At 38.2% G+C, this 20,347-nt stretch overlaps 2 protein-coding genes and 1 pseudogene across 3 annotated transcripts; 1 reads left to right on the plus strand and 2 right to left on the minus strand.

The window, feature by feature from the left end:
• Positions 1-13,497, plus strand: part of LOC103930885 — a 36,539-nt pseudogene extending 23,042 nt beyond the window's left edge.
• A 122-nt stretch (positions 13,498-13,619) lies between these two features.
• On the minus strand, positions 13,620-15,596 carry LOC103930905. Its single transcript, XM_009340309.2, has one exon. The coding sequence runs from the start codon at positions 15,594-15,596 to the stop codon at positions 13,620-13,622; it is 1,977 nt and encodes a 658-aa protein (XP_009338584.2).
• Positions 15,597-16,424: 828 nt separating this feature from the next.
• LOC103926539 (probable serine/threonine-protein kinase PBL7) lies at positions 16,425-20,002 on the minus strand. Of its 2 annotated transcripts, XM_009335342.3 has the most exons (6): positions 19,789-20,002; positions 19,533-19,683; positions 18,848-19,044; positions 18,367-18,556; positions 17,876-18,258; positions 16,425-16,957 (listed from the first exon to the last, which is right to left on the minus strand). In XM_009335342.3, the coding sequence occupies exons 2-6, from the start codon at positions 19,651-19,653 to the stop codon at positions 16,670-16,672; spliced, it is 1,179 nt and encodes a 392-aa protein (XP_009333617.2). In that variant the 5' UTR covers positions 19,654-19,683; positions 19,789-20,002; the 3' UTR covers positions 16,425-16,669. The 2 variants fall into 2 exon arrangements, with proteins under 2 accessions (XP_009333617.2, XP_018497872.2); XM_018642356.2 differs by lacking the exon at positions 19,789-20,002 and having other exon boundaries at positions 17,876-18,246; positions 19,533-19,782.
• Positions 20,003-20,347: the final 345 nt, after the last annotated feature.

A 20,347-nucleotide genomic window follows, 5' to 3' on the forward strand; every position in this document is an offset into this window, starting at 1 on the left:
TTCTGCTTGGATTGGTTGGTCTTGAATTTGGTGAGGTTCAGGATTCGCTTGACTTTTGATGAAGTTGTGTGGTAATCTATGGTGTTTGAGGAAAATTAGGGTTAGGGTTTGTGTGAATTCGCAGTGCAGATGTTTGATTTTTGTTTTTGCTTTGAGTGTGTAATGTAGCGGAAGGTTTAAATTTCTGAGTTTGGTTGTAAAGAAAATGAGAGCTATGGGCAGTAGAATTGAAAATCTTAGTGAAGTATGTTGTTGTCCTTGATGAGTAAGCGCTCGTTGGAGGCTGATTCCAGGTCTGTAGAGTTTATTGGTTATTTTCTATTAAGTTTCTGAATTCACAATGCTGGAAAAGTGCAGCCTTTATGTTTGATCTTTCTTTCCCCCTACGGTTTAATGCTCGTAAATGTTATACTCATGGCATATATACACACACACCCTTTGAATTGTTATATTTTGAGTTGAAGAGATTAATAGACAATATGATCTCGACAGGGACACCTACGGATTTGCTTTGAGACCTCAACATGTACAAAGATGTAGAGAGTACTTCAATATCTACAAGGTAATTTCTCTCTTTGTGGGCATCTTGTGGCATTGAAATGCCTTTGTAACTGTTTTAACATTCATTCAAGTCTCATGTGATCAACTAACTCTGAATTCAATACGTAGAGATGTGGAAAAGACATCGTTTTGACTTTAAACTGACGTTATCTGTGTGTTTGTAATGGGATTTATTATTCACTAAAATTTTTGCAAGGAGGAGGATGTGATTTTTAATTAACTTTACGCTTTATAGAGAAGTAGAGTGACATGATGTATGATCCTAAGGTTCCAGTTTTGTAATAGTTTAAAGACATGGAAGCTTGCACATTCTATTGCTAGGACTTCTTTCTGTTGAAATAGTATTCCCGTCGAAATAAACAGAGTCAAGGGACTAAATTAAGGAAATATTGACTGTTCAGTTTAGTGATATATTTATGGTATCCGGAGGAGGAAGAGGAAATATCAAATCAGTGGAAGTACTTCCTTGAAAGTGTAGAGAAATCTTCTCAGTCGTGCTCTCCTGATAATTCAGATAAAGAGGAATTGCAGGCTGAAGCTACTGAGCAGAAAGCAAAGACAGTTTGTGAGAGTGGTGAGGAAGGGAATGATACAATTAGTAAAAAAACTGCTTCTGATCTTTCATCAGAAAGAGATCCAGAAAAGGAGCTTCAACTTTTAGAACAAACAGAGACATCTGAGGTCCAAACGTGGACTCTTATTAGATCATCTTTTAGTTCCATTGAAAATATGATGAGCGTTCGTGTCAGGAAGGGAAGAAATATGAAAGATGAGCAGATAATCGTGGATAAAGACCATCTTCCATTCATAGAAGAAGCAGCTTCTTCAGGAATGGCTTCCAAGGATGACTGTGAGGATAAAATTTGCCTTGACCATGCTTTTAATGAAAGTAAGAATGCCTTCAGTGCAGAAAATTCTGTAAGTGATGGGCACTCTGATGGTGAGAAAGTTGCTGGGACAGGAGAGGCTGTTGATGTTGGGACAGAGGAAGCTAGTGTTAATGGGGCCCCTCCAGAGCCCTTCTTTCCTTGGAAACTAGAACTCGAGTCCCTTGTTCATGGCGGATTGCCAAGGGATCTGAGGGGAGAGGTAAAACCGATGCTTTCAACTTGATTGATTTACCTAAATAACTTGTTTGAGAGGAAGTGCAGTGCTTTCTAAATCTTTCATTGTAGGTATGGCAAGCTTTTGTAGGTGTGAAGGCCCGCCAGGTGGAGAAATATTACTAAGACTTGCTGGCTCAAGAAATAAATACTAGTGCAAGCATGGATAATGACAACTCATCTGGTGTTCCCAGAAAATGGAGAAGGCAGATTGAGAAGGTCATTAGATGCATGTGCCTTGGACTTTATGTTTCAATTCGTAGGTGCTACTTCTTTTGCTTTGCATTGCAATCTGGGTTTCTCCCTGAACTAAATGTTATCATTTTATTGCAGGACATACCACGTACATTTCCAGGGCGTCCTGCATTGAACGAGAATGGTTGGAACTTGCTAAGGCGTTTACTTTTAGCTTATGTTCGTCATAACCCTTCTGTTGGGTATTGCCAGGTAATTGGGGCAATTCATCAGACTTTCTATTTTGCATTTGTTTGAATGGATGGAAAGTCCTTTTTGGCCCAGTGCCCCCACTCCCAAAGGATAAATTAACTTCTAAATCCCAATGGAAACACTAATTAAACTGTAAAGAATCTTTGCAAGAGATCATTCCCATTTAGTGGTTGGCCTTAGGTTCCTTTTTTATTAGACTTACCTGTAAACTCTATAGAGGAACACATCAGTTCAATTCTCATTTCCTTTATTTTTGTTGATAAAACAATTTGTTTTCAAGGGCTTACATATATTCTTATTTCGTAGTTAAATTGGTTTTATGCTGGCCTTCCGTTAAGTACAACTCGAGCAACTAATACAATGACCTGCATTCACTTTTTGTCAGACATGATAAGTATCGTAGCTATTACTGTTTTTGTCAATATTATTATTACTTCGGTACTAAAATATATGCTGGCAATGAATTTCTTTGCAGGGTTATTGCTACTTCTGCCTGAGGAAAATGCCTTTTGGTAGGCTTTCAGAGCTTATATCCCCGATCTCTACCAACTGTTTTTTTTTTTTTAATTTTTTTTTCCTAATAAAATGGATGCTCTCTAGTAACTTCTTCATTGTGGATTGGCTATCTATGGAACATAGCATGTTTTTATTTCTGTTTTACAACAACAACAACAACAAAGCCTTATCCCACTAAGTGGGGTCGGCTGTATAAATCCTGTTTTTATTTCTGTTTTGATTACGCAAATTTGTGTTGAAAGAGTTGTAGATATTGGCTAAAGGAAATAATCTATGTGAACACTACATCATCTCAATTCTTTACCAATTTGTATACAGGTGTTCTATGATAATCTGTCTCACTTTTTAAATTGTTTCGTTTGTTTCTTATAGGACTTTGGTTGGTATAATTGATGACTACTTTGATGGCTACTATACTGAGGAAATGACAGAATCTCAGGTGTGTTGTCACAGTTTAGAGTTTTTGAGCAAAAATATATATGATTCCATTCCGATTCACCAATTTATTTTATCACACTTCCAACAGTTGTAGTACTTATGGAGGATTCAGTTATGACTAATCTTCATGAAAAGTAATTATTCTGTTTTATCAGGTGGACCAACTAGTGTTTGAGGAATTGGTGGGAGAAAAATTTCAAAAATTGGGTATGTGTACTTCTAATAATCATCTTAGTAATCTTAATTTTGGGGCGTTTACCTTATATGAAGCAGCATTTTTCTCATTCCCTCTATGCTTGTGGCAGTGAATCATCTGGATTTCTTAGGAGTCTAGGTGGGATGGATCATTGGACCTTGGTTCCTTTCCATATTTGTGAATATGATTCCTTGGGAAAGTGGTAAGATTTATGTGGCATGTACCTTGTGGTGTTTAAAAACTTCGAAGAACTGTTCTCTTTAGTTCTCAGTTTCAAGAACGAGTTGAAATCATGCTGAAATCATGTTGTTCTAAAATATCTACCTTCTTGTTGCTTGCTTTGATTTTCAGTTATTTGAGTTTGGGATGTGCTTCTGTTTGAAGGAAATCGTGTTATGCTGTTTCGAACAGCACTAGCATTGATGAAGTTATATGGTACTCTGCCGCAATTCTACTAACGCTAAATTCAGAAGATATGATTTTGTTGCATTTTCAATCTATCCCTAGGAATGCCATTTTACTATTTATATGTTCCTGCAGGGCCAGCGTCAGTTACCACTAAGGATGCAGGAGATGCTATTACTTTATTGCAGTCTCTTGCTGGCTCAACATTTGATAGCAGCCAACTTGTTTTGACTGCTTGAATCGGTTTTTTGGTTATAACTGAAAGTAGATTGAAAGAGTTGAGAGATAAGCACCGGCCAGCTGTATTAGCAATAGTTGAGGAAAGATTTAAACAGGGTCAGGCTTGGAAGGATTCCAAAGGACTCTCATCCAAGCTGTATAGTTATAAGCGAGATCCTAGCATAATAGAAGAGAGGTCCTACTGAAGAAGGAAGTACAGATGGAGATGTATCTCGCTCGAAATATGGCTCTTGTAATCTGGATCAATTCCTTAGTGGCCTATCTGTATCAGAAGTAGATTCTTTACCAGATATTCAGGATCAGGTTGCTTTCTCTTTGCTTCTTTACCTAAAACTATTCTTTGATGTGCATTAGATTTTAACGTAGTCTGTCAAGTGTCTTATTGAAACCAAGCATTTTTATTTTTTATTTTTGTTGTGTATGGTGGGGGCTTTGCTTTGTGAGCGCTATTTTGAGATGTGGGTGTGATGTTTGCTTTAGTTAACTACTTTCCAGACATGCTTATAGTTTCTCTCGTTGGAGGCGTCTCATCCTTTCCATTTTATAATTTAATTGGCCAGACTGCACTTTTTGTTTATAGGTTATCGTATTGGTTTTCCACTTGTAATTTGTTGAAAGATATATATAGGCTACCACTGTGCTACTCCTTTTTTAAGTTTCAATGATTAAACAGCTTTTGTGCAGGTCGATTGGTTGAAGGTTGAGGTATGCAGGGTGCTGGAGGAGAAAAGATCTGCTTTACTTCGGTGACCCGCTACTTTAGGAGTTTAAAATTCTGCAGTTTTGGGGGGTATGTTCCCGTCATTTTTAAGAATCTCACATCATGTTTGACTTTTTTGTTGCCGTTGGTTTCTTTCACTAATTGCATTTCTTTCCTTTTGCCATCGTCATTGTGAAACTTCAAGGGATTAGTCTCATGCATAGTTCTCTAAATTACCAGTTTTATAATAGACAACTGGCAATTAGTGAAATTTTCAATTTGCCTTTTGCCTGGAATATTGTGATCTTATTTTTATACCTTCTGAAATAATGATTGAGGTGCTCATCGTGGCTCCTGTTCTTTCCAGGGCTGAGGAGTTAGAGACAGCACTTATGGAGATAGTCGAGCTCAATAATCGACGAGAATTAAGTGCAAGGGTAATTCCGCTGTTGATTTAGCTTACTGTTCTTTTAGAATTATGTTTTCCTGATGTTCCTTGTCTTAGAAATCTGTTATGTTTGCCTATGACGAAATCTGTCCAATTATTGATCTAAAGATGGTGCTGTTTTACAGTATCTTTAGTTAAACCCCTTCCTCCAGGAGTTCAAAAACTTCTTGATGAATAGGCATTTAGGATCAGTCAACACAATATACTTGGAAGTTGTTTCGCTATCTTCAATCATGTACTCTATAATATATTGGTGTGAAGTCTATGCTAGTTTCTACTGATTATGTTCTGGAGCGACGGATGAATTGTTGGGTTATCTTCAATCTTCCGAATTTATATTATTCGAAAGGGTTAGGTTCAACAGTAATGATGAATTGTGGTGTTTAGACTTTCTGTACCAATGTGAGGGAGGTTGCATCTTGTTTTTTTATTACCTCACCTTAAACAACCTTGTGTGTACTCATCCCTAAACATAGAATAGAAGTGATAAGGAGTTGTACTTTATTTTTTCCACATCAAACGACTTTGTGTCAATCCTAACCGTAGAAGCGTTCGCATCCAGACCCTCAAGATTGTGTCAGAAAAGAAATAGGGGGAGATCTGGATTCTAAACCTAGTGAAAATGCTTTTAAAGTTTGTCTTACTACAAAAAAAGTGCTTTCATATTCTCCTTGAGATGGTATTTAGCACCTGCTCTTAGTCCTGCAGGTTGAGCAGTTGGAGCTGTTAGAATAAGCATTTAGTCCCAAGCTAAGATTACAATAAACAATAAGATGATTTGAGTGAATGAATCAGTGTATATATATATATATATATATATACCTGCAGAAGCCATGTGAAGTAATGCGATCACACTGAAAAGAAGTTAACAGAAAGTCTTCTACTCACACAGCCCTTATGTCCAATACTAGCGATAGTCTAGTGATCAAGTGAACTGATTCTGGTGAGCAGGGAGGTTCATATTTATAGGCTATATTCCTAACATGATCCCAGCTATCATGGGATCAGTTAATACCTATTATCTTTTACATCAAAATGGGATAAGATATAACACTTCCACAATCCCTTAATTCCAGGAGATTAGTCTCCCACAATCCCTTAATTCCAGGAGATTAGTCTCCCACATTCCCTTAATTCCAGGAGACTTGTCTCCCACATTCCCTTAATTCCAGGAGACAAGTTGTTGACATGGTCATGACTTCTGATTGATTCAATCCACGTTTTTAGGTATCCTTATCATGATACGGAAGTTCAAAACCTAACATTCTCCCACTTTTGAATTTCCGCTTATCATGTTCCTTGTCCAACACATTAAACCAATCCCTTCAGTGATCACTTGAATCATTTCAACCATACAACAATTCATATCTGCCATGAAGAGTTTCAAAAGAGTTGAACCCCAGAAAATTCGTACGTTATAATTTGTACTAACACTCTGAGATCACATCCCCCAAAACTGCTCATGCATGATATTCACAGAGCAAGCAGACATATTCATCATGTCATTCATTCACACTCCCACTGATCAAGCCAAACATCATTGTCAAGCTTTTATTTAGCTCCAACGATAAGCCTTTTATAACGACCAGCTCATTAAATCTTGGTTTGATCAGTAATTCATCATTTCATAAAACTGCACATATATATTTGTACATATACACAGTAGTTGAAACAATCATATTGAATTCATTGTCATAAAATAAACCAACATATGAATACAATAACTCATGCTTATTAAGCTTTCATGAAAAACAGAAAATGATGAGAGAAGTTAACCTTTGTTCACGCATCACATAAGCATCAAAAGATTCCACAACACCCATGCACGTAACATGATCTTTAAACACTCCAACTCCAAGAGGTTTTGTGAGAGAATCTGCCAGCATTTCCGATGTATTAATGTGCTCAATGGAAACTATCCCAGCCTTCACCTTTTCTTTCACTGACTGATATTTCACGTCCATCAACCTAGCTGCATAAGATTTTTTATTGTTTTTGGAGAAGAACACGGCTGCCTTATTGTCACAGAAAATGACAATTGGTCTTCTTAGGCATTCAACAACCTGCATTCCAGTGATGAGATTCCTCAAGAAGCTAGCTTGTTGTGAGGCTTCAAAACATGAAATATACTCAGCTTGCATTGTTGAAGTGGCCAAGGTTTTTTGTTTTGCACTTCTCCAAGATATTGCACCACCAGCCAACAGGAAAATAAACCCACTCGTGGACCTCCTGTCATCCTCACAACCTGCGAAATCAGAATCACAGTAGCCAACCAATTCTAATTTCTCAGATTTCCCATACACCAACATGTAATCTTTTGTCCTTTTTAGGTATCTCATAACCTTTTTAGCTGCTGTCCAATGCTTTTCTCCTGGATTTGCTTGAAATCTTCCAAGCATACTTATGGCAAAGGCTAAATCCGGTCTAGTGCACACTTGAGCATACAATAGACTGCCAACGATAAACGCATATGGCCTGTTAGCCATCCCTCGCATTTCAATCTCATTACTGGGGCATTGAGATTTGTTTAATTTATCTCCTTTGCTCACTGGTGCTTCACCCTTTGAACAATCTTGCATGTTGTACCTCTTGAGCATTTTCTCAATATAGGTCTTCTGTGAAAGACCCAAAAGGCATCTGCTTCTATCACGAATAATTTCTATACCCAAAACGAAGGAAGCCTCACCCATATCTTTCATTTCAAACGTTCGTGACAGTAGTTTCTTTGTTTCCAGGAAGAGATTAAGATCATTACTTGCTAATAAAATGTCGTCAACATACAGAATTAGAAAGATAAACCTCGAGCCACATACCTTGAGATACAAACAATCATCAATTTTGTTTTCAACAAAACCAAAACTGGTTATTTTCTCATCAAACTTTAAGAACCACTGCCTGGAAGCTTGTTTCAGCCCATAAATCGACTTTCTCAGTTTGCACACCATTTGTTCTTGCCCCATTTCAACAAAACCAGGTGGCTGGACCATGTAAATCTCCTCATGTAACACTCCATTTAGGAACGCAGTTTTCACGTCCATTTGGTGGAGTTCTAGATTGTAGTGAGCAACTATAGCAAGGATGATTCTGAGAGAATCCTTTGAAGAAACAGGTGAGAATGTCTCAGAGTAATCCAATCCTTCCCTTTGAGTATACCCCTTTGCAACTAGTCTTGCTTTATGCTTCTGAACCTTTCCTTTTAAGTCTTTCTTTGTTTTGTATACCCATTTGCATCCAATGGGTTTTATGGACTCATTTGCTTCTGTCAAGACCCACACTCCATTCGAATACATGGAGTCCATTTCTTCTTGCATGGCTATCTTCCACTGCTCAGCCTTTTCACTTGTCATCGCTTGCTTGAAGGTGACTGGATCAATCTCTATGCCTTCCTCATGTTCAGTTCTATCTCCATTTGCTTGCTGAAAATCAAGTGAGTCATTGACAGTCTTCTCTAGTTTCTCAGCTTCTCCCACATAAACAAGAAAATCTCCTGAAATTGGAGACTTTCTTGTACGTTGAGGCTGCCTGCTTGTTGCAGGAACCATTACTGATTGCATGGTAGTTGTACCATGATTTTCAACTCCATTATATTGCATGTTGCAGACTTGCGTATTGCTGCTGCTTGATGCATGCTGGAAACCAGTAGCCCCACCAAAATCACTTTGATAAAAATCTTCATGGACTTGGTTTTGCGTGTCAAGAGTTGCAAAATCAATTTTGGTTGATGACATTGGGGAAATTGTTGTCACAGCCTCTTCTTCTTCTTCAAAAATAAAATCACGAGCCTTATCTCCATTTGATTCTTCCGCTTCAATAAACCTTGCACTATTTGTTTCAAATATTCTCGTATGTAAGGTTGGAGCATAAAACCTGTACCCCTTTGATCTCTCGGGAAAACCAATAAAAATGCAGCTTACAGTCTTAGAGTCAAGTTTCTTTGCCTCTGGATTGTACATTTTTGCTTCTGCCTTACATCCCCATACATGAAGGTGATTCAAACTAGGTTTTCTTGAAGTCCAAAGTTGAAATGGAGTCTTGTGCACGGATTTACTTGGGACTCTATTCGATATATAATTTGCCATTTTAAGAGCCTCACCCCATAGAAACATAGGAAGATCAGTCCTACTCATCATGCATCTCACCATTTCGATCAAGGTCCTATTCTTTCTCTCGGCTACACCATTTTGCTGTGGTGTTCCGGGAGTAGTATACTGAGCTTGAATCCCGTTTTCTTCCAAGAACATGGCCATTGGACCCTTTTGTTGACCTTTCTCTGTGTACCTGCCATAATACTCCCCTCCACGGTCCGATCTCAAGATTTTAATTTTCTTTTCTAGTTGTCTTTCCACTTCATTTTTGAAATTTTTAAAACAATCAAACACTTGATTTTTCTCGGATATCAGATATACATATGCATATCGAGAAAAATCATCAATGAAAGACACAAAATAGGCATTTTTGCAGATTGTTTGCGTGGAGAAAGGTCCACAAACATCTGAATGGACGACTTCTAAGAGGTTAAGACTTCTTGTGGAACCAATTTTCCTTGTGTTTGTTAATTTCCCTTTCCAACAGTCAATACAATTTTGCATATCATTAAAATCCAACGTTGGAAGCATTTGTTCTTTAACTAGAATTTCTAATCTTTGCTTGTTAATATGTCCAAGCCTTCTATGCCAAAGCATTGAAGACCCTTCATTTGTCAGAGACCTTTTCAAAGATAAATTTGATTCCACTGTCAAACATTTTGAATTTAACATTACTTGACAATTCATCCTCCAAAGATCATTGTTTAAAAAACAATTACCAAGCAAAAGATTCATATTACTTTTCTTATAAATCCGTACACTTTCATCATCCCCAACAAAAACATAACCGTCTTTTACAAGCTTTGAAGCAGAAATTAAACTTCTAGTTAACCTAGGAACATAAAGAACATCTAGCAACTGTAAAACGAAACCACTTGACAACTTGAGCTTTAGGGTGCCTATTGCCTCCACAGCTACTTTATTCCCATCCCCAACGTGGACATCATAGACCTCATTTCTTGAAATTTCCCTTCTTGTGAACCCCTGCAAAGAATTGGTAATATGCACCGAACAACCAGTGTCAAACCACCAAGAATTTTTAGGGATTTCAACAAGATTAACATTAACACAGACAAAAACATTTTCAATTTTATTACCTTTCTTAGGTGCCCATTTCTTTCGTTTTTCACAGTCCCTCTTCAAGTGACCAAATTCTTTGCAGAAATAACATTTAATATTTTCAATGTTGCCTTTAAAACCTTGAGATCCCTTGGAGGATGATGGAGTATCATTTCCAGCAGCATGAGAATAGGAAAAAGGTTTATATGGCTTACCAGATGTCGAGATAGTTTTCCTCGTAGTCTCTGCCTTTATGAAATTCACTGTTTCATTTGACACCCTTTTGATCCTGCTTTCTTCTTGAACACATATGGAAATGAGATCATTCAGACTCCACTTCTCCTTTTGTGTGTTGTATGACGTCTTCAGTTGTTCATATGCATCTGGGAGGGAATTAAGGGCCATATGAACAACAAAAGCATCATCAATGGGAACCTCCAGGTCTGTGAGCTTCGCAGCAGCCTCCACTAGCTTCAGAATGTGTTCTCTGACAGTGCCTTTCCCATGATATTTCAGAGTTGTCAAGGTAGTCATGAGGTTTCCCATCTCTCCCTTCTCTGAAACCTTAAATTTTGCCTCAATTGCCTCCAGGAAATCCTTCGCTTTGTCAGTTGCAGGAATGCCTCCTCTAACAGCTTCACTAATGGATCGTTTGATCACCAATAGTGCCATGCAATTCGCTTTCTCCCATTTTTCAAGTTTCAACCTTTGTTCAACGGTGCTATTGTTATCCAGTGCTTGTGGTTCATCTTCCCTCAGTGCCAGATCGTAGTCCATTAGTCCAAGAATAATCTCCACATCCTGTCTCCATTTTTTTGTAATTTCCTCCACTTAAAGGTTCAATAGAGGAAAAATTCATTGAAGTGGGATTCACTGCAGAAGCCATGTGGTTAGACATTATGAAAACAATGAAGTAGGGAAAACACAGTAAGATACAACACCTTTGGGTGAGGAACATTTACTGCAAGAACTTAATCCATGCATAGCCATTTAGTTATTTGTTAAAAATATTTCAAAACTCAAGTCTTTAGACAAGAATCCGAAACACAGTTAACCATTCACCAAAACTATGCCCTCTTCCATTAATCGAACCATTCATACGTTGCCTTCTTTAGAAGATCTTATATGCATGTTATGATTAAATGAACTACGAATTCCCATACTTCTGATTTCTTAGTTTAACATTTCAATATGAACCCATTTTGATGTAGTTCATACGATCAATTATACTAAGAAAACAAATCCACACACGATCCTCCTTTATTCTGCAGTCACTGCAGAAGCAATAAGAAGTATAGATACATATATACAAAAACTTGAATCTCAGTGAGACTAAAAAAGCTCTGATACCAATTGTTAGAATAAGCATTTAGTCCCAAGCTAAGATTACAATAAACAATAAGATGATTTGAGTGAATGAATCAGTGTACATACATATATATATATATATATATATATACACACCTGCAGAAGCCATGTGAAGTAATGCGATCACACTGAAAAGAAGTTAACAGAAAGTCTTCTACTCACACAGCCCTTATGTCCAATACTAGCGATAGTCTAGTGATCAAGTGAACTGATTCTGGTGAGCAGGGAGGTTCATATTTATAGGCTATATTCCTAACATGATCCCAGCTATCATGGGATCAGTTAATACCTATTATCTTTTACATCAAAATGGGATAAGATTTAACACTTCCACAATCCCTTAATTCCAGGAGATTAGTCTCCCACAATCCCTTAATTCTAGGAGATTAGTCTCCCACATTCCCTTAATTCCAGGAGACTTGTCTCCCACATTCCCTTAATTCCAGGAGACAAGTTGTTGACATGGTCATGACTTCTGATTGATTCAATCCACGTTTTTAGGTATCCTTATCATGATACGGAAGTTCAAAACCTAACAGGAGCAAGAGGTGGCTGAGCTACAGCAAGCCCTTGCGGATAAGACAGAGCAAGGGACTGCAATGCTTAAGGTTTAAATTAACTCGTTTTGTCATTTGATGGGGGGAGAGCAGAGGGAAGATGATCACTTGTTTTTTTTCCTGTCCAGGTCTTGATGTGGATGGAGGAAGAGCAAAAGGTTACTGAAGATGCCCGACTAGGAGCCGAGCAAGAAGCAGCCGCTCAGAAAAGTGAGTTAATGTGCTTCAGGTACCTTTATTTTCCTTGACGTCCTGATATATTAGTGTGCTTATGGGATGCATCTTATATCAATGTATTTTAGATTGGGATGCCTATTTGAAGCCATCTCCTAACATTTTGGAAGCTTTCTTGCTCTTAGTTGGGAAAAATATTACCGAGAAGACAATGTTGGTCGTTTTCTAGCATTCCTTGCAGCTATTCATTAAAGGAAATTGTGCCCAGTTTTTTAATTAATTCTCGGATCATGCACCATCTCATTATCCTCTTAGCTTTCTAAGAAACCCATATATTCTTGTATAATGCATCACAGTAAAGAAAATGGCTGAATGAGAAAGTTGAATGTTAATTTCTTGGCGGGTTGTTTCATTTTCTTTTCTTCGGAAACTCCAGATCTCATAATCTGAATGTCATTTGTTTTCCATCTTTTAGAACATGAATATATCTATTTCTCAACAGAGTAGCGTATATGCAGGAAAAATATGACAAAGCTATGTCTTCACGTACTGAGATGGAAAAGAGAGTAAAAGTAGCGGAGTCGATGTTGGAGGCTACATTGCAATATGAATCTGGTCAAGCCAAAGTGGTTCGTGGGGCTGGGAACAGACAGGGAAACACCACAAAAAAGATGGGCATTCTATCATTTGGACTTGGTTGGCGTGACAGAAATAAGGTATATAGTTTTACATTTTCTGTATTGATCGCTGGTGCCCGTTATGTTCATACCAAGACATAGTTGAGCTGAGGTTCTTTTAATCTTAACCTGGTGCATGCTTCTAAACCCATTTTGATTTCTGTTTGTAACCCCTCCCCCTCTTTTTTTACAGGGATCCACTGACCTGAAATCACCGAATCAACAGAGAGAACCGAGCAGTCCAAAGGAGAAAACTGGCGAGGAAGGGAAAGACCAGGTAGCAGAAAAGTGATGGATACCCCTTTCATTGCCATGAAACAGAGATTGAAGCAGCTGCTGCCTATGCACGTCTTTGTTTGCTTTCCTCTTTTGTATTTATATACTGGTGGCTGAGGGAAGCCAGCCATCAATCTGTAGACTTGTCAATTTTCAGCAGCGGGTTCGGTTCACCCCTAGACGGTCAGAATGTAAAGCATATTAGTTCTTTGTTTAATAGTCATTTGTTTACAATAATGACGTTCAAAATCAGTTGTGGCCTCTGTTAATGATATCATCTTCATTACCAGCAAGTAGGAACATTCTTTCTTTTGTTTATTGGATTCAGAAAACCGGATAAGAATAACTGTAATTCCCGGCTCTCCTCCATTAATGGATCGGAGCTGGAGACGATGAAGCCATTTCTGTATGCACTGCCTCGACTACATTATCTGTATGCACTGCCTCGACCACATTCTCCGTATGCACTGCCTCGACTACATTATCCGTATGCACTGCCTCGACTACATTATCCGTATGCACTGCCTCGACCACATTCTCTGTACGCACTGCCTCGACTACATTCTCTGTATTCTCTCTAAACTTTTTGTATACATTATCCGTATGCACTGCCTCGACCACATTATCCGTATGCACTGCCTCGACTACATTCTCTGTATTCTCTCTAAACTTTTTGTATATGTCACTTCTGTAGAATTTAAACGTTCTCATCAGCAAAATAAGTGAAGCGAGAGCTGAAACAAGTGTCGTTGCAGTCAAAACTGTAAACGACAGCTTATAACATCGAGTGCCAATACATGTTAGATCCTGGCCCTTGATCCTGTGCAGACCCAGCCTAGCAAGCTCCTTCTCTGCCTCTTTGTCATAGAGCATTCCGGTGACCCTCACATTGAGTAAATAACTCCCGAGGGGACTCGCCAAATGTCCACAATTGAAGAGGGTGGAGTAGTACTTCAACCCGAAAACTTCAGAAATGATTGCCAAAGCCAGTGGTAACTGAGCGCCGAGAGTAAACCCGATGATGACTGAAGCAATGTACAGCGAACCAGGGAATGCAAAAGCAACGAGAAGGTAGGCAATGCCTTCTAGTGTAAGAACAACAGTGAGCATAAGGGGTCTTGGGATTTTATACCTTGTCAGTAAAATTTCGGAGACGAAACCAGAAAAGATTCGGCCGAAGAAGTTCCATATGCTGATGAGTGACACAAATGTGTTTATGGTCTGAGGTTTGTAACCCAAAGCTTCGCCGATTTGGCCAAGGTTGTCGGTAGCAGTGAAGCTCGATCCAAGTCCAAATAATGTTGCAATGAATATGAGTAGCATGTCAATGCTCAAGATTGCTTGTAAAATGGTGTAGTCTTCTCCTCTTGGTGGTTTCTTGAAAATGTTTGAGAAGAATGACGTACCTTTCGGCTTGATCTCTTGATCCAACTCTAGTTCTTGTGTTTCCTCTAAGGCTATTCGACGGGGTTCTTGTTTCGTCAGTGTCCAGCTGACTAACTCCTCTCTGATGATAATCACGAGAGGAATCAAAAGCAGGAAGCAAACCACCGCGGCAGTCGTAGCTTGGGCTACCCGAGGGAAGACAACCGATTTCTGAGTCAGAGTCATTGCCATGAGAAACAAGGCAAGAACAATCGAAACGTACAGAAAGCGAAAAAACACTTTGTGTTGTCGTTTTTGTTGTTGATTTTCAACAGCTGCTGTGATTTTTATCGGACGAATCGTGCACAGAAACACAACTGAGATTGCAGCAGGGAGCCAACCGATGAGAAGAATTAGAGCTCTCCTGTCCTGAAATCCATACAATGCTAGATATATTTGGGTGATGATAGCCCCACTGAGGCCGATGTACCCTTTGAGGAGGCCAATCATGATGCCGCGGCTTTGTGGGAAGTTTTTGACGCAAGTAACCATAACTCCTGTGTTCACAAAGCTCAGAGAATTTGCTGCAATGTACATGTAGACACACATGTGCCAGATTTCTGGCTTCGCGATCTTTCCTCTGACGCCTAACCACATCATGAAGTAGCCGAAGAAGTTCATGGCAGCCCCAATGAGGAGCACAAGCCACGTTGGTGTTACCTCGGCTATTAAGCCTGCGAAAATGCCGATGTTGGCCCCAAGGTCTTTGAAGAACCCCAGCAGGTTGAGGGTTTCTTGGTCATAGCCAAAGGTGGTTTTGAGCTCTTTGGAATAGGTTCCAAACAGATAAATTGTACCTGAACCAGACATCACCATCAACGAAGCGAAAACGGAAAACCATCGGCTTTTTGCCGCGAAAATTACGAAACTCGGTAGATTTCCGGTGCACCCAGTTAATGGTCTTGGTGGTGCCTCACTCATTTTAGTTAGCTCTCAGTTTTTGGTTTGGGAGGATTAGCAAATGGATTACATGTTTTACCATGAAAACATTATTTCTTGCTACCAAAAAAAGAAACAAAAATCAATATTCACTTGGAAAATTGTTTTTGTTTGGCATTTATATTTTTTCTTTATCGGAATTCTTAGGCATTATCCTTAAAAAAAAAAAAATTCTTAATAATTAGTTTTATCTTTTTACGTTTTTCTAACAAGATTTGGAGATTTTCTAGTATATTTCGGAGTTTTTACCGTCAGATTATTGGTCAAAGACCATGATCCAAATGCTAAAAATCCAAAAGTATAGGGTACCCTAAAGCACCATATAATTTTCGTCAAATTAGTTGCACATTTTCAGGAGCCTCAGAACCACCAAACTGCAGGAAAAATCCCATACTCCAGAAAACAGCTAGTGCTAGAGACAGTAAAATTAGGAAGTAAAATAAATAGTTTATTTCTCATGGTCAAGTATTTTTCCAAATGATAAGCATAATCATACGCAATACAGATAAATTTACAGTCTAACGAAGCATAAATCTTGTGTATTATTTATAAAACTTGCCTGGCACTCTAAGCCAAGTTCATCCATCCATTCACATATACAAACACTTCTCATTCCAAGCATTCACAGGCTTTTCATACAAACGAAAGAAAAAGTAATACAAAGCAATCTTGACAGGGTTTGGAAATTACACTTTACACAACACAGCAGAACTATACCCCAAAAAACTTGAAAAGAGAAGGTAGTATGAAACGAAACCTCGGGATCTACAGATATTTGAAGAATAAAGATGTAAAAATACAAATGAAAAATCACTGCACGAAGGCACACAAATATATAATACGGAATTCCGGCTCTGTATATATTCAAGAAGAAAAAACAAAGAAGAGACTATTTTCTGATGATGACTGATGAGACACGAAATGGAGATGGGAAGAAACCTTCAGAATTAGGATCTGATGGCATGTTATCATCCACGATAAATATCAGTTCAGACTCCAAACCGTAAGAGCATCTATCAGGTATTATCATAACATTGCGCTGGTTGGCATGTCCACTACCACAATTGAGCTTCCTTTTCAATATCCCTCTTGGTTCTAGGGGGAGTACAAGGGGCAAGACGGGAGCCTTGGACTGGCTCTGTTTCATGGTCATACTTCTGTGAAGCAAGGTAAGTCAAAGCTGTGACGACATCAGCTATAACTGGCCGCATATTAGGCTTCTCCTGAACACACATTGCCGCAACTGCAAGAGCTTGGTACAACCCCCTTCGGGGATACTGACCCCGGAGCGTTGGGTCTGCCATTTGCGATAGTTTCTTTCGGCCTTTAAACAAGGCTCTTGCCTGAAAAAACAAAGTAGTAACAAGTGAGTGTTAAATATCAGAATAATTTCTGATATGTAGAATTCTTTATTGATGGTCAGTCATTGATGGAGTTTTGAGCTCCCATTGTCCCACATCGGGAAACAACAATTTGTCAAAGGCCTATATAGCTCAAGTCCTTTTTATTAGTGATTAGGTGTTGGACCATTTGGAATGAGAATTGAGGTTTGGGCTACTAATTGTGTGGATTAGACTTGATGATTATACTATAATATTAATATAAATTAATATTAATTAATCAAGACAAGGGCCTTGGGAAGAGTTTTAATTTCGAATTAGTTTTAATTAAATTAATAAAAAAACATTTTGATTAATAGACACAACTCTTTGGAAAGAGTTGTATGGCTTTAGATACATCCGAAAGGTGTTTGAAGATGTATGAAAGGAGCCTATATAACTGGAGTCCTCAGTTGCTTCAAAGATATCCTTTCTTCCTCTTTTTCTTCCGTACAAAATTCTTAGAGAGTAAACATACACAGCAATTCGCTGGAATTCTATAATTCAGTGCGGGTTGTAGAATTAGGTTGTTGTATCCTGGTCGAGCAGACGTTGTAGAACCACAAGCATAAGAGTGGGACGGAAATACTGTTCGAAGGACATAACTTTTGCGCTAGCCTCTACCTTCGATTCATTCAAGTTAGTATTATTATAATCTTTGTATTTATTGTGTAATTGTATTCTATATTGCAAGTTGTTTTGAATAATAAAACATAAGTATTTTAATTTTGTATTTTTGTTATTTGTTGTTTCGAAATTGTTCTCCAACAGTTATATTATTAACAATATGAAAGAGCTAAAAAAAAAGGGAATATGAACGAGCTCAAAAGGCTTCATTACTTAAAAGAATATGAAACATGTAAACCGAACGGAGTTTCTTACCCACGCAACCAAAATCTGTTCTCCTGCACCTCTGGTATTGTCAATCGCTGTCCTGCCTGTTATAATTTCCAAAAGAACTACGCCAAAGCTATAAACGTCTGATTTAAGAGTCAATTGCCCTGTCATTGCATACTCTGGAGCACAATATCCAATATTTATCGTAACCGTTATAGTGTTATCCCCAACAGGTCCAAGTTTGGCTAAACCAAAATCAGACAGCTTTGGATGATACCCTTCACCGAGCAATATGTTGGAGCTTTTCAAATTTCTGTGCATAACAGGAGGACTTGCCTTGTCATGTAGATACTCCAATCCCTTCGCTGCCCCAGCGGCTATGTTCATTCGTGTATTCCAATCAAGTCCTCTCTTACCTGGTAACACATCTGCAAAAGAAGCTTATGAAACCAGTTCCACCGAAAAGCTAACTAATGAATCATTAAAGGTTAAGAAGCATCTGAAATTTGAAAGTTAATGCAAAAGGCTATAGACACCATGTAAATGGTCGTCCAATGACCCTAGGGGCATATATTCATAAACAAGAAGCCTTTGATCTCCATCCGCACAATAACCAATAAGATTAACAAGATTGGAGTGGTGAAGAAGACTCAACATCAACACTTCAACAAGGAATTCCCTGTTCCCTTGTAATCCATCACGATCAAGTTGTTTGATAGCTACTACCTACATCAAACACAACGATAAGTTTCAAATTCCTTGACCAACTACATCGAACGCATATTAGAAGGTAAATCTCCTAGTGAGCTAGAATCTTCATCCCATGCTTTGCAATCTGTAGTCTATGAAGAAAATTTCAAAATGATCATTCCCCAATCCACCCCAACCCAAAAAAGGGAAAAAAAAAAAAAAAATTCAAACAATCTACACACGTATATGTGTAAAGCACTCGTAAAACATCTTCGGGCTGCATTTTTGTTTCATGATCAATGAAATAAAAAGACAACCATGACTAACCTGATTTGTACTTTTCAAATGTCCTTTGAATACTAATCCAAATCCACCTCCACCTCCACCCAAAAGACATTGTGGCCTGAAATTTCTAGTTGCAGCTGCCAATTCACGGAATACAAAAGTCTGTGCTGCAATGTGATCAGACCCTCCATCTTTTGGATCCTCCTTGACACTCAAAATGGAACTAGTCTTTGAAAAACCTAAAATCAAACATGGAAAAGAAGTGAGAACTTTTATTAGATAAAAAGTATGAGTGATTTCATTCACAATGGAGAAAATAACCAACCTAAATTGTAATAAAGACTAAGCGGGATTTTACGGATGATGCCAAGCTAACCGAAAACAATCCTACGTGGCTATATGCAATACCAGGAGTAACAATGCTACAAAGATTCCTTCTTTACCAGTGCATTGTATGATGTGCCATCATAATTCATATTTAACTACAACAACAGTTCATACCCTATCAAAGTCAATCCCAAAGTTATCTCAAAATTTGAAAAATTCTACTCAAGGGCACTAATCTGCATACTAAAATCCGAACAAAATAAACTTCACATGAAATATCTAATCTTCTGCAAAATTTAAAAGAAACCCAGATGGATAAAAACAATTACCAAGCCAGTAAATTCATCTGTTAATCACCAGCAGCACAGTTTGAGGTAAATTTAGATAAACCAGTAAGTACCTGAAGTGGGTTTGATCTGATCAAGTGGCTTAACCTGCAACTCAATCTTGTTCTTCCTTTTCTTCTTTGTTTTTGCTTTACCGTTGGAATTACCGAAACAGGGAATCATCATCCAACCCATGATTTATGTTACTGTTTGAGAAGCCAAAGACTCAAAAAGAGAAAAAAGCAGCAGTTAGAACAAGCAGTCTCCACAGAGACCCTTCAAACCTTCCCCAACTTCCCCAAAAGCAAAAACCCCACACGAGCTACTCACTCAGATAACGCGAGCTTATAAATTTGTATATCGAAAAGCTGGAACTTAGAAGTAAGCACATTTTTTATTCCACCAACTCTGATTTTTCTTTCTTTTTTTTGGGTGTCATGAGATATATTTGAGAATCGGACACCAAATTTCGGTAAAAGATTCGACCTGTTGTAAATCAGTGGATGTCCGCTCATCCAAAAGAATAAAGATAGCTGTCAACCAAGTTGGTTTCAGTGCCTTCCAACCTTGGCCATCAAGTTTCTCCAATTATTTTGATTAACAAAACAAGTTGGTTTCTGTTATAAAATAAGGGGAGCACAAGACAGGGCAGAGAAGAGAAAAGAAAAGAGAGAAAAAAGAGAACAGAGAATAGAGATAGTTATCTTTGTAATCTTATTATTTCAGATTATAAAATAAAGCACTATTGCTGCCTTGATGATGTATTCCAACTGCACTGACTATATAGGATCCTTGTGTCTTATTTCATTTATTCCACTGCACACATACCGCCGAATTCACAACATGTTATCAGCACGAAAAGCTCTTATATCAGTGGAAAGCACAACGC

This window comes from the organism of the source record quoted next, unplaced genomic scaffold (assembly GCF_019419815.1).
Source record: "Pyrus x bretschneideri cultivar Hongxiangsu unplaced genomic scaffold, Pyrus_bretschneideri_v1 Contig94, whole genome shotgun sequence".
Lineage (NCBI taxonomy): Eukaryota > Viridiplantae > Streptophyta > Magnoliopsida > Rosales > Rosaceae > Pyrus > Pyrus x bretschneideri.